We start from the raw sequence: 14,807 nt of genomic DNA, 5'->3' as shown, positions 1-14,807 counted from the left end.
ACTTTTTGTAGACTATGATTTGATTTTATGACCTGCCTGTTTTATGTTGCTGCCTTTATGAAGCACTCTGAAGCTTTCATTTTGAAAGTGCTCTATAACTAAAGCTTATTATTATTAGTAGTAGTAGTAGTAGTAGTAGTATATACTCTTGTAGTGCACTACAGAAAGATTAATGTTTAGTGTTTGTAATTTTTATGTTCTGAGATGGGTCACACAGATATAGGTAAAAAAATTAGCAGCTTTTTATTATTACAGGGTGTGTTGTACTCGTACGTATGGAGATACATCATGAATTTTTGTGCAGTAAAGATTTACAGTGACAGCCATCGCAGGCTGAAGAGGGAAAAAGTTAATATAAATATTAACAGTGATTTATGATGTTTTAAATTTTTATTTCACAATACCTTTTCTGGCCCTTTGGGTCTCGCCCCTGACAAGTATTCCATATTACAAAAAAAATTAAATAAAACTAATAAAAACTAAACCAAAACCAAACATTTTCGAAAAATAAAAATTGCAACTAACCAGCATTGAAAACTAATTTAAATTAAACTGATATTGAAAACAAAAAGTCAAAAAGAAATAAAAAATAAAAACAAATTCAAAAGTATTATAACCTTCTCCGACACTAAACAAACTGAGGCATTTGTCTTGATATCAGAGGTAGTTTACCTGCAGTGGACTACCATGGGTCCAGCATCTGGAGGATTACAGGCTTTGACTCTTCGCAGAAAGGCAATTGTTGGGGATGGATACTCAGGCACTCCATGGTCAGGCCAAGCCATAAACTGGAATTGTCGAATGTCTCTTCTTTCACTTGACCCATTCTGTAAGAACATACAAACATTAACCCATGTTTTGTCATTTTTAAAAATGGGATTCAACACACTGACAACTTGATTTTACATGAATTACCTTTACAAATGGGGCACAAATACAGAGAAAAGTGGCCATTTTGGGCAAGGCTGCAAAAAAGCTTTTTTTTCCTAACATTGCATCATGCCCCATATGTGCCCCTGACTCAGACTCAATAACACCTACTGCAGGACATTGAATTTTGGCAGAGAAGCTGTAATTTAGTGAGGATTTTCTATGGTTGTTCTTTACATATTACAATTTTATAAACAGATAACAAATGATTGTGTTTTTTTATACCAACTCATCCTGGCATCCTTGAAACCCTCATTTCCTAAAAGAAAAAAGCAGGTTAAGTGTAGGCTGTATTTAATTTTTTCATCATTGTTTCACATTGATGTCAGCCCTTTCCCTCGGCACTATGTCTTATTCTGCACAACGGTCCTGATTCCATTAATGTAATTTTGACTGATAGAAGAGGTAGCGGTCTAGCGCTCATCCTGGTGGGGTCAAATGACCAGGTCAGGCCTGGACCAGGCACATCCTGATGCCACACTACAAAACAAAGAGTATCCTGGTTACCTTATAGATTACATTGAGATCTGTTGAGTGATAATGGTGTTAGATAGCATGGCAATACTGAGACAACTCCACATCTGCACCGATCGTTTTTCTCCAGAGGATTTTGCAGATGCTGAATATTCCAGCTAGACTCTTGCTTGTTCTTCACGATGGAGACTAGAGGATACATTTATGAACCAGAGAACACAGAGGAGGTACTTTTATAGATGAGACTGTAAGTGACGAGTAGTGCTCTTTAGCAAGAGTCTAGCTATGAAGATGTGAATAATACCAGGTCTGATCTGAATCGGATCTGAATGCATCCTCAATGCATCCTGGATGTGTTCACACTTGTTCTCATGGCTGATCCGATCACGAAAACCACACATTACTACCAGGTGTGATCAGGGTCTCAGTGTTGCGCTTGGAGTGTTGATGTTTACATTCAGCGGAGCAAGCCACCGCTATCCAACACCGTTATTGCTCAACAGAATTATCTATAAGGTAACCAGGACACTCTTTGTTTGAACAGTACAGGAAAAAACAAGCAAACACCAACTGTGATATATTCAGAAAAGTAAAGTGAAGTTTGTTTCAGTCGGTGCTAGCGGCAGCACTTTCTGACCCAAGCAGCTGACATACAGCATAGGCATGTGTAAGAAAACCATATCCTTTATAGTCCCCACCATGAACAGCACACATGTGTAGGTATACAGGGCCGTTGTGCAGAGTAAGACATAGTTCTGAGGGAAAGGGCTGTGTGACGTCAATGTGAAGCGGTGAAAAAAATAAATAAATACAGCATAGACTTAAAATAAAATGTTTATATGTCGGACTCTTTTAAGTTTCTAAGTGGTATTCCTAATTATCCCTTTAAGGCTAGATGTAATCTTGATGTCCACTAAGCTTAAACCTTTGAAACATTTCTGTGTACCATGTCATGTAAACAGCTAATTTCTCACCTTATAGAGGGCAAATGTCCGTAAGCTGTAAGTAGCGAGCTCCAGAGTGTCTTGCATGGTCACCTGAATCATCCCATATGTCTCTGTGCCTCGACTGGGCCAATACTGGTCACATTTTACCTGCAAACAGACACATTAAACCCCCCAGATATAGTAGCATCATTGCTGAAGTTATAGGGACAGGAGGAGAAAACAACAGTTTTTTGAGGCTTAACATAAGTCTGACTAAACACCAGCATTACAGGCATACAGACTAGACATTTTCACCACAAAATCAGCTTATATGCAGATGACATCGTGTTTTTTCTAACAAACCCATCAACATCCCTCCCAGAAGTATTCAATCTTGTATCCACATTCTCCAAAATTTCTGATTATTCTATAAGCTGGTCTAAATCAAAAATTTTCCCACTTTGTGAGGAAAGTTAGAATGCTGCTTCCAAAGAACTCCCCCTGACAATAACAGAAGGCAACATCAAATACCTCAGCATCAATGTTTCCACCAAACTGTCAGAGTTATTTGCACTGAGTTACTCACCATTACTAAAAAGCATCGAAGAGGATCTCACCAACTGGAACAACCTGCCCATCTCATTAATTGGAAGACCAGCAACAATAAAAATGACCATACTACCCAAGATAACTCTTTTCCATGACCCCAATCCAACCCACTTCACACTTGTTGAACACTTTAGATTCCATCATAACCAAATTTTACTGGAAACACAAGAAACCAAGAATCAGATTATCCACTCCACAGAAACCAGAATACATCTTTTGTTTTGGGCAGGGTTGCTTGATGGTTACAGATAAAACCATCATCTAACCAACCATCTAATGAACTATATCATACTGAAAAGATGCTTTCTTTGGGATTATATTATTTGGGATATATACATATATATATATATATATATACATATATATGAATATTTAATCACTGCTACAGTTGAGGAGAAGAAGAAGAAAATAAACTTTCTAGGTATGTATGTATGTTCTAGGTAGGTATCAAGGTGCTTGTTGATGAGGTAAAGATTAAGAAGGACATGTTTTTGGGTGGCCATATAAGGAGGGTCACAATAAAAAGAAATATCAGTAAATGACATTACATCGCTGCTGCATTCATGTAGTCCTTCAGCAGTGCCAGTGAATCCATCAGCAGCATTACTCATTACGAGTGTCTGTTTACATAAACCACACTGATTACTTGATTTTATGTCAGAACATTCAAGTCAATCAGTAGTTTCCCCTCCTGTGGACTAATACCTGATAGAAGTTTGATTGGTGAAACGCAAGCTTTTTAATTTGTGTAGATTTAGTTATGATAAACTTAGTCTGCATTATTTTTGGAACTGATTTAAAGGATATGTTATGATTTTGTGAGAGCTAACACAAACATTAATGGCATGCTGCCAGGCACTCAGTTTCTTACAGTGCTAAATAATGCTGACATCATCACTTGATGCAACAGAAATGTTGCTGACCTAATGGTTGTAACTGCCTATACCTCATGTCCAGCAGCAGGTTGAAGCAAGTGCACTAGTTAAAGAGCAATATATTAGTTTAATGATCTGTGGGGCACTCACACAGTACAGTTCCATTCCACAGATGGAATCCTTTACTTACTTATCCTTTACTCTCTTAAATACAATTTTAATGCAATTTAAGCTGTAAAAATATGGTCCAACTTCTAATTATTAAAATAGTTGTTTGGATCATTTTGTTATTTATTTAAAACATAACACACACCAAAAAAAAATAAAGCTGGTCTCTACCTTGGCTCAAATACAGCAGTGCACAACACCTGTCATGTACAATAATATGTTCATGTACACAATTGAATAATTTTAGAATGTTATATTACCATTCTTTCTTAAGTGACAGGTTTACAATTACTAGCCAACTTTAGCTGACCACACGATCAAATGATACACTGTCTTTATGAATACTTTTTTTTTTTTTGAGATTATTACAGGAGAATCAACCAAACATCTGATCAAGTTGGTTGTATGAAGCAATATTGGTGAATAATCACATATAGTTTGCATTTTGAATAATTTCATTTACAATTAATAACAACAAAAATAAATAATTTAGTTCACCATGCTGCTGAAAGGCTATGGGCAGCTCCCGACCATTATTTGAGGAATGTATTCTTACATTTAATAAATGCAAGAGTTAACATAGAGAATTAACACACACACTGTTAATGTTGATAATAGTGAATGATTAATATGACGATATAATCTAATGAGTGTACACAGTCCAACTAACGGTGTTACAATGTGCCTTTCGTTATACTAGCAGTGAATGTAAGTGCAAAAAGAGGCTTGTAGCAATGTTGATGGAGAGTAATGTGGAGAGTACAAATTGTAGAATTGACTTTTTTCTTGTCTTTTAAACCACAGCTCCTCCTGGTGCTAGATGTCAAGTGTGAAGTGTGTGGGTGTGCAAGTCCTAGAGGGCTTGACATGGTGTAAAAATTAGGAATAGGACATATTATGATGGCATCAAACGTTGCCTGAAAACAATGGAAAGTGTGCAGTTTTGTGATGAAAAGTCTGCATCAGAGCCCTCACGCATCTGATTAGCTAGGGGCGACTGTGGCTCAGTGGTAGAGTCCGTTGTCCTTCAATCAAAAGGTCAAAGGTTCGATCCCAAGCTTCCTCAGGCTACATGCCCTTGGGCAAGACACTGAACCCCAAATTGCTTCCGGTGGCATAGCCAACAGGTATGAATGTGATAACTGATTGACAGTTGGGCACTTTATGTAGCAACCTCTGCCATCAGTGTATGAATGTGTGTGTGTGAATGGGTGAATGTGATATGTAGTGTAAAAGCAGCTTTGAGTGGTCGCAAAGACTACAAAAGCGCTATATAAGAACAGTCAAAGCGCTATATAAGAGCAGTCGATTTACTAATTAACAGTGGGATAACCACTCACACACTAAGCAGGAATGCTCCTCAGAGAGTGTGAGTGTGGAAATTGGGATTTGGTCAGATAATAACCGTTATGATAGTAACTCACCTCATCTATTTCTTTTGTTTTTATTTCTTTATTTTTTTCAAAAAGGCAATATCACCTGCAGATTGTGGCGGACCAAGTACACCCCTCATGGAAACGGTATTCCCTAATGGCAGTTGCCTCTTTCAGCAGGATAATGCGCCCTGCCACAGGGCAAAATTGGTTCAGGAATGGTTTGAGAAACACGAAAACGAGTTCATGGTGTTAACCTGGCCTTGGTGTTAAATTCCCCACAACTCAATCCAGTCGAGCATCTGTGGGATGTGCTGGACAAACAAGTCCGATCCATGGAGGCCCCACCTCGCAACTTACAGGACAGGACTTAAGGAAAGAAATTCTGAAAGAAACAATATAAGGCAGGGGGTCATAATGTTATGGCTTATCATTGTACATAAGAACTAGGGGAGCTTATATTCAAAATGTTCCTTTCAAGAAGGGGAAGGGAGCGTGAATGGTTGGTTTAGTCATACAAAGTCTGTTACATTGGGGATATAAAATTAAGCCATTTATTTAAAATTTCATAGAATTTGTCTTTCCATTTTAAATATTTTCAAAATTATTCCATACCAATCATCTAATGTAGGTGCTACTGTATCTAGTCATTCTCTAGTGATTGATCTTTTACTTGCCGCCAAAAGGGTCTTTAGCAGCTTTGCATCTTTATTCTTTTTCAGAAACAGAATGTGGCCTAAGTTCAGGGCTATTTGAGTCTTAAATACCTTGCTTAATGTATCATAAATACAATACAAACTCAGTTTGGGACAGTCCCAGAATATACTGTGTGTCCCAGAAATGATTTCCCTCCATTGAACCTGATTGTCTCCAACTCATCATCTTTCTTCAACTTACACAATGTTCTTTTAGCATTAGGGACAAAATTGAGAAATGTATTTGGTATTAAACTAAAGGCTCGTTTCAAGATAAGGTATCTGAAAAAGTCTTTCTGCTCTAGGCAGAAAATTCAAAAGCACTTCTGTGTATAAACACAAGATATGTTGTGAACCCTTATAAATATATATATACACTGCTCAAAAAAATTAAGGGGACACTTAAATCAAACATCGGATCTTGATGAACATATAATTCAAGTTGAAATATTTACTGATGTACATTGTATAATTTGTTGAGAACAAAATGGAATGGAAACCAAAATCATCAGCCCATTGAGGGTTGGATTCAAAGTCACACCCAAAATCTGAGTAAAAAATTGAAATCACAGGCTGATCCAACTTGCATTAATGTCATCATGGTAACTTATGATGTGACTCAGTAGTCTGTATGGCCCCCACCTGCCCGTATGCACTCCCGACAACATCTGGGCATGCTCCTGATGAGTCGGCTAATGGTGTCCTGGGGGATGTCCTCCCAGACATTGATCAGGGCATCAGTGAGCTCCTGGACAGTCTGTGGCGGTACTTGGCGGCGTCTGATGCACCGATACATAATGTCCCATAGGTGCTCAATTGGATTTAGGTCAGGGGAATGAGAGGGCCAGTCAATGGCATCAATGCCTTCGTCATCCAGGAACTGCCTACATACTCTGGCCACATGAGGCAGGGCATTGTCCTGCACCAAGAGGAACCCAGGGCCCATTGGCTATGACATGGAGGTCTGTGCAGCCCTCCAAGGAAACGCCTCCCCAGAGCATCACTGACCCACTGCCAAACCAGTCATGCTGGATGATGTTACAGGCAGCATAACGTTCACCATGGCATCTCCAGACTCTTTCACGTCTGTCACATGTGCTCAGTGTGAACCTGCTCTCATCTGTGAAGAGAACGGGGCGCCAATGGCGGACCTGCCAATTCTGGTGTTCTCTGGCAAATGCTTATGGCGCTGCACTGTGCTGGGCTTGGAGCACAGGTCCCATTAGAGGACGTCAGGCCCTCATGCCACCCTCATGGAGTCTATTTCTGACAGTTTGGTCAGAAACATGCAAGCCAGTAGCCTGCTTGAGGTCATTTCGTAGGGCTCTGGCAGTGCTCCTCCTGTTCCTCCTCGCACAAAGTAGCAAAAATCGCTCCTGCTGCTGGGTTGATGCCCTTCTCCGGCCCTGTCCAGCTCTCCTCGTGTAACAACTGGTTTCTGGTACCTCCTCCATGCTCTTAAGACTGTGCTGGGAGAAATAGCAAACCTTGCAACCGCACGTATGGATGTGCCATCCTGGAGGAGCTGGATCTGATTTAATCTTCATATATAAAGGCCCATCATTTTCTTCTAGTAATTTTCAAAGGTCCTCTGTTAGAGTTACACCTGAATACTTGAATGCATCAGCTTCCCATTTGAGATTGAATTTATCCCATAAGTTCTATGAGGCAGTACAGTTTAAAGTCATAACCTGTTTTTTTGACAGGACCGTGCACAGACATCTTTAGGGGCTGGGGCTCAAGCACAAAAAAAGGGCACTGTCCGACCAACATGCACTAATTCCCACCCTGATGTTGTCACACCACCATCATCCATAATCACACATTATGTTGATTTCTTTTATGTTTTATTTCACGAATAAACCACAGATTTGACACGTTTTCATAAAAGTAATGCAGGCAGTCAGTGTTCAGTTGTTCAGACTGATGCAGTCAGAAATTAATTCTATATTTGTAAGTTGCCCTGCATGAAAATTAGACTAGCTTGAATACTCGCGATTACAGACTACAGAGGCTAATAATGAGGAAATTACAGCCAAGTCTTACAGACCTACTAAATAGTTTTTTTAATGGATAACATAAAGTGTTGTTTTGGTTGATTTCATAATTAAAATATTGCGTACCTGAGTGATATCATTCACTGTGACCAAACTGGGGTTGGGCTGGAGTGATGTTTGCTTTTTGTGAAAAGTCAAGTTGAAAAGTTAATTGATTGATTGAGATATTGATGAGATTGATATTTGATAGAATCTATTTTTATTCAAACCCCCAGGTTTGGAGCCTGATAGTTTGATAAAATCAGGCAGCAATGTAGCGGATGATCATTAACTCCTTAACAAAAATCGAAACTTTTTCTTCCATTTCACATGACCTCTGGGTCAATAATGACAAGTTAAGCCAGCCAATTTATGGCTCTTGTAGGAGGATGACTTTCCTTGATTTCTGGCTAACATCAAAAGACTCACTCGAGCATCAAGATGGAGATATCCAAAAACTGTATGAAAATAAAGAACTTTATGATTAAAATGTACATTAATTCACATGTTATGTGAAATAAAAACCGAGGGGGCAAAGCCTGCTGTCTGGCCGCCCAAGGCCCGCTACAGTGTTCAAGCCACACCAAGCATGTTGGAGGGGACATCTAACCAACCCATGAACAAAACTTCTGATTTTAGAACAATTAGATCTTTGAGTCCTGCCAGCCAGGATCCCTTATTGCTGCTTGTGCTCTTTCGCCTCTGATTCTCACCTTGATGCTGCCCTGCGGAAAGCTGGGCCAGAAAACGCCACCTTCCGTAACTCTGCTGAATCCTAAGTTGCACTGAACTTGCCTTAAAAGCCAAATGTTGCAACTAATGAACAAAGCTTTTGAATGAAGATGACGTTAGAGACAAAGACTTCGAACGGAAGAGACTTTGGCTCAAGGGGTCATAATGGCAGCTTTGCCATATTCAAAGGACATGAATAGACGCTCCAGCTGCTGCTGAGAGAGATTGAGCGTGGGACCCAAAATGCCGAGGTCACCAGGAAGAACTTCTTCTGCTACCACTCTGCCCATCGTCAGGTGAACAATACTATTTCAAGTGTTCATGTCCGACAATTGATGCTAAATTACCAATTGAGAAATTAATCAAGAGATTTAGTAAGCATTAGAACTAAACTAGGATCCTTAATCAAATTAGAGTTAAACCTAATATTAAATTGCTTCACAATCTTCCATGATGCTCCTCAAACTCGCCACTGCCGAATAGTGTTTTATACATTCAATCAATTGATAAACCTCCAAAGATACAGTCACTGATTTGACTTGACTTAATGTCAGTCCTATTTAGAGATTGTTCATCGTGCAAGTTAATCATTGTGCTCACTAATTTATTCCTCATTTATTCGTGTATTTTTATTTAGTAGTTTAGTCATGTAGTTAGTAGTTTAATAAACATTTTATTTAAAAAGACCTTGATCCTGTGATTTATGTGTGTATTAAATGGTAAAGTCAATGTACACCATGGCCAAGAACCTTGTAGCAACCCTGAGATCACAAGCCTAAATTAATTAATAACTAATTATAAGTTTTCCCTGCTTTGCCAAAATTGTGTGGCATCCAACACTGAATTTAAGGTAAACCTAAATTCTGTTATTTAGTAATGAACTAATCGTTTCTAGGAGCAGAAGATGGGTGCCATCACTCTCTTTCAGCTGTGTGTGATAATGATGCAAAACTTTGAGTTATGGATTATTGTTACATAATTTGATATTAATTAGTTATTAATTATTAGTCCTTTTAGCTGCTACATTCTTGACAGATATGCATATGAGATCTCATACAAAAAAGACGAATACACTACCCGGGTAGCATCAGGATCTCAAGGCGCAGGCAGGGGTAGGAGGGTTTTCAGTATGGGGACCATAGAATTTCATCTCTGCTTTTTGCAGATGATGTTGTCCTGTTGGCTTCATCAAGCTGGGACCTCCAGCAGGCATTGGGGCGGTTTGCAGCCAAGTGTGACGCGATTGGAATTAGAGTCAGCACCTCCACGTCTGAGGCCGTGGTTCTCTGCCGGAAAATGGTGGATTGCCCCCTCCAGGTGGGGAGTGAGTCTTTGCCTCAAGCGAAGGAGTTTAAGTATCTTGGGGTCTTGTTCACAAGTGAGGGTAAAAATGGATCATGAGATTGATTTAATATTGTGACATTCATTTTAGTTATTCGTTTGTGTATGCACAGTTAATAGACAGGCTGTTTACACACACTGGCTACACTTTGGATAGGCTATTATTTCATTCATTTTATTCCTGACATTGTGATAGACATTTAATCCGTTATATTTAAGGCAAAGCATTTTCCACAGAAGAAGAAAAATGAAGACTGCACATGCCCAGGTACTTCGGCTGCGCAGCTCTGACTGTGAAATCTGAACGACCCCTGGATGCTGAGGTAGTTCATTTTTACCTGATGGACACATAATTGACATTAGAGATCGATAGCTGACAGGGATAAGAGCTCAGCTCAAATGCAGACGATGTGGAACTGAATCTTGTGAGAGAAGCAGGTGAAATCTGGTCTAAACGCAAACGTTTAATCAAAGTGTTCAAATAGACGTCTTCTGAATATTCACTGACAGCCCAAATTTTGCAGTGTTTTAGCCCAGACGCCAGCTACATATTAATGGCTATTAGCCTTTTACTAGCCATAAATTTGCTTGCTGGGAGGTATAGACAACGGGTATGAATGTGATAACTGACTGAAAGTTGGGCACTTTACGTAGCAGCCTCTGCCATCAATGTGTGAATGGGTGAATGTGACATGTAGTGTAAAAGAAGCTTTGAGTGATCCCAAGACTAGAAAAGCGCGATATAAGTACAGTCCATTTTCTGTAATCAGTTATTGCACGTATGTCATTCGCTTCTTGGTTGAAACCTTAAAAGATTTAAGCTCACATTACCTCCTCTACTGTTTTGTGGGTTCTTGTCACATTTTCATGGAAGACTCTTAGCCAAGCTGGATACAGGGTCTAAAATCCTCTGCTGGTTTTTCAGGACCCTCCATGTCTCTGTGTATTTCCTCCGCCTCATGAGAATTGGGTATTACATTAAATATTTGGTATGAACCAATACTTCTATTATTTTGACTCTGGGGCCAATTAATTTCACTATCGTCGAGAAAGGGTGTGATTAAGCAGGGATTGAGAAAGGAAGTCAGTGAAATGTTGACGTTACCTGACATTACTTGTGACTACTTCAGTAGCATCACATTAGATAACTGAATAAATTAAGTAAACATTACCTATATACAATTTTTATATATTACTTCATCAGAGAACAAGATTTCTACCTGAGGCACATGAGATAGTTTTTTGTCTGAGTTTTGGCTGTTAAAAAATTATATTAAAATTTATATTATAATGCACTCCAATCTTTTGCCAACAGAAGGGCATATTCACACAAAAAATTGATTGCAGCTCCTGAAAGCACCATCAACCCCCCCGATTTTAATTTTTTTTTAAATGTTTATGTGTATAAATTTTATTTATTCATGGTCTTATAAAATATAAGACTTTTATTACAGACTATTATTTTAAGTTACATATTACAGCAGGTGATCAGTTACTGATTGGATGCTGCATCTGATCAGACTTATCAGATACATCACAACAGCACTGTAGTGTTATATCTGAGTGAAGACATTTAAACTCAACTGTTTATCACTCCCAAGTTCTATAATTTATCTGTTTTATGATTCACCATCTAGTTAAAAAAAAAAGATAACTGTCTGAACAACAAAATAACCACAAACAAGTTCCTTTATTTTTCTTGTCTGACCTGTTATATTGTAAATACTGATCAGTACACAGTTGCAAGACAACAGTAACCGTAAGTCGTTTTACTCGTAGTAGCTTTAGCAAGCCTGAATATTTCCAAGCCTCCTGTTGATACACTGACATAACTTACCTACTGTCTTTCAACCACTTTGAAAAAGCTTTTTTTCATTCCTACGAAATCTTTCTCCTTCTCCCTCTTCCGTTTTCTGTTTTGTGCCCCCGAGAGCTTTCTTTTCTGCCTCTCCATCTTTAGCTCCCTGTCATCAGATGACAACACGATTCAAATGAAAACACTCGTGCTCCAGCACGTGCTCGAGGGGGTGCGCACTGGAGAGCCTATAGTGTGTGTGTGTGTGTGTGTGTGTGTTTGGGGGGGGGGGGGGGGGTGAGAGGAGGGGAGGTGAAGGAGTGGAGGGGCGCCTAATCAGTGACGTGCCTCTGTTATTGATCATATCATTTACACATGCACAAACAGCTGTTAAGTACAGAAAATGCCGACTCGAAATCATTTTCCCCCATCGCTTTGGCGCCCCCTCTAGCTCGGCACCCCTATGCGACGCATATAGTGCATACCCACTTTTTGCGCCACTGATCGGAAGGTTGGGGGTTCAATCCCTGACTGCTACAGTCACATGTCAAAGTGTCCTTGGGCGAGACACTGAATCGGATGGCATAGCCAACGGGTATGAATGCATTGATCCTGATTAGAAATTGGCACTTAGTCCTTTGCCATCCGTGTGTGAATGGGTGAATGTGACATGTAGTGTAAGAGCAGCTTTGAGTGGTCGGAAGACTAGAAAAGCACTATACAAGTACAGTCCATTTTACAATGTTAGACTGCTAGAGGCCAGGGCCTCCATTCTGATGGTTGAATATGCTTGCTGATGTTTGTTTAGCTTCTTTGAGAAGTAGGCCACCATTTTTTCTAGTCTATCCTGCCCTGCTTGGAAGAGAACAGCCCCTCCTCCTACGTCACAAGCATCAACTGCAGGCCGAAACAGCAAACTAAATCTGGGGACCTAAGAATTGTGGAACTGGATAACGTGGCTTTGACGTTTGCCTCCTCACATCTGTCTGACCAAACCTACCTCACATCTTTCATCTTCTGATTATGGACAGAAGCTGCCTGTCAGCATCTCCACACTCTGTTGCGAGAGCGATGCTAACATGCATTAATTGAGCTCCATCCACATATACATAATGAGCAGGGACACGAGCTCTTTTTAACAATTTATGTGAAGCCCAGACTTGACAGGTATGATACCAGTTTCAACGTCTGAAATGCAGCTTGCTTCCCTGAGTGAGCCCGCATGAGCAGCCAACATGCGCAGCCCATGCAGATATTATTATCCCCGTCCTGCATAACGGCTCCAGACCATCTGCACACATCTTAAGAAATGTGCCCGTTTGTGTAGGGGGTTTTAAGCACGACCTGACGGATCAATCTTCTGATTCTGGGAATAATGTTAAAATAGTATTTACAGACTGTATTTACAGACATTATTTTTAGGTCACCAAGCGGCGTAATTGCTGTCACTGTTAGTTTTGAGAATGGTTCACTGCACCGTAATTACCATCAACTCTCTGCTCTCTGCTCCAACTCTAACTATGTCTGGCTAGAAGCACTGGTGTTTGTAAATTGGATGTTTTTTTCACATTGAGGTTGCATTAAACGGAGACTATTTTACTTAAAATGTATGCAAAATGCCTGATTTAAATATGCTCTGACAGCACCTTTGCACCGAGGTGCGTCTCTTTTTGTCTCATTTGCACAGGTTGAGAGGAAGCTTTTATAAATTTCACCCAGTCTATCATTTTAACTTTTATCTATATTAAGGGCTCACCCGTGACTTCTCCTCTAGCCTGGTCATCATTACGATGGTGCAGGTCCTCTGTTCCCAGACCATCCTCCAGAAGTCACTCAGCGTCTCTTGCAGTGGTCCCTGTGTGGCAATATATGCATTCTGCTTCCTATAGCCATCAATGTAGTTGGCGTTGATGTAGTCACTGCCTGGAACTCCTGTTGTGAGGATCATGCATACACATACTAAGCAAGCAAATTAATATGGTTGTGAATCAGAAAACAGCTAGGCTTCTTACTGAAAATGATGAAAAACACTTAAGATTAAGAGGTCAGAAATTATGTTGTTTTTTTTTAAATGAAGGTAAATGTAAATTCTCCTCTCCCATATGTCTCTCACCATCCACAGAAGCGAGGATGACCCTTGAGTGATCATAGGCGGTAACATTTGCATAGCGGTTCTTTGGCTTGTTGACCTCCAGGTTAGAGTGCTCCCAGGTGAACTGCTGACCTGGATCAATAGACTGACACAGAGATAGGGGGGGGATAGGGATATACAGATGTATGGGACAGAGAGTATGGGTTACCATTTACAACAATAGCTCCTGTCTTTCTTTCTGTGTTTATTTAGCTTTTAGAGCTCACGGTAAAAGTCCAGTCCAATATTTTAATCACCTTGAGAGCTTTTTCTATGTTCTTCTGATTGAGCTGAAACCAAGTCATGTAATTATGAACTTGCAAGCTAACTTTATTCTGCTAATGCTAGTAAGCTTAAACACAAAGTGAAATGAGCTTTAGCTAGCTGAAGTCAGTCATACAGTATAATGTTTTGATTGTGTAGTGGCCTGACACATTTGAATCTCACACCAATTACCACTGTTAACCAAATTTTCACCCCTGTGCCGAGACCAGTGGCAGCCTCGGGGGAGAGAGAGGAGGGGACGAGGGGACAGGGAAGGGGAGCCCCAGCAAAGAGCTGCTGGAGGCACAAGGCAAACAGCTAAGCTATCCAAAACAATTACATAAATCTAATTTGCTGTGATCATCTGTTACAGAGGCTGCTTTATGACACAACCCTGCTTCATCTGGGCCACAAAAGCCCAACAGTTAAGCCATTTAGTGGAGATTTTTTTGTTTGGT

The 14,807-nt window shown here is 39.9% G+C and overlaps 1 protein-coding gene across 4 annotated transcripts in view; it reads right to left on the bottom strand.

Moving 5' to 3' along the window:
• ptprfa (protein tyrosine phosphatase receptor type Fa) overlaps nt 1-14,807 on the bottom strand; it is a 220,143-nt gene that overhangs the window by 58,548 nt on the left and 146,788 nt on the right. For all 4 annotated transcript variants that reach the window (XM_069679935.1, XM_069679936.1, XM_069679933.1 and 1 more), the window contains 4 exons: nt 14,068-14,191; nt 13,711-13,886; nt 2,379-2,498; nt 673-827 (listed from right to left, as the gene is read on the bottom strand). In XM_069679935.1, coding sequence (XP_069536036.1) covers nt 673-827; nt 2,379-2,498; nt 13,711-13,886; nt 14,068-14,191 — 575 coding nt within the window. The remainder of the gene's footprint in view (nt 1-672; nt 828-2,378; nt 2,499-13,710; nt 13,887-14,067; nt 14,192-14,807) is intronic.

Source organism: Semicossyphus pulcher, unplaced genomic scaffold (assembly GCF_022749685.1).
Source record: "Semicossyphus pulcher isolate SPU_LCO1_2020_fin unplaced genomic scaffold, fSemPul1.0.p SCAF_4, whole genome shotgun sequence".
In the NCBI taxonomy this organism is placed as follows: Eukaryota; Metazoa; Chordata; class Actinopteri; order Labriformes; family Labridae; genus Semicossyphus; species Semicossyphus pulcher.
Note: the sequence above shows the minus strand (reverse complement) of the source record. Positions and strands in the feature narration are given on the sequence as shown.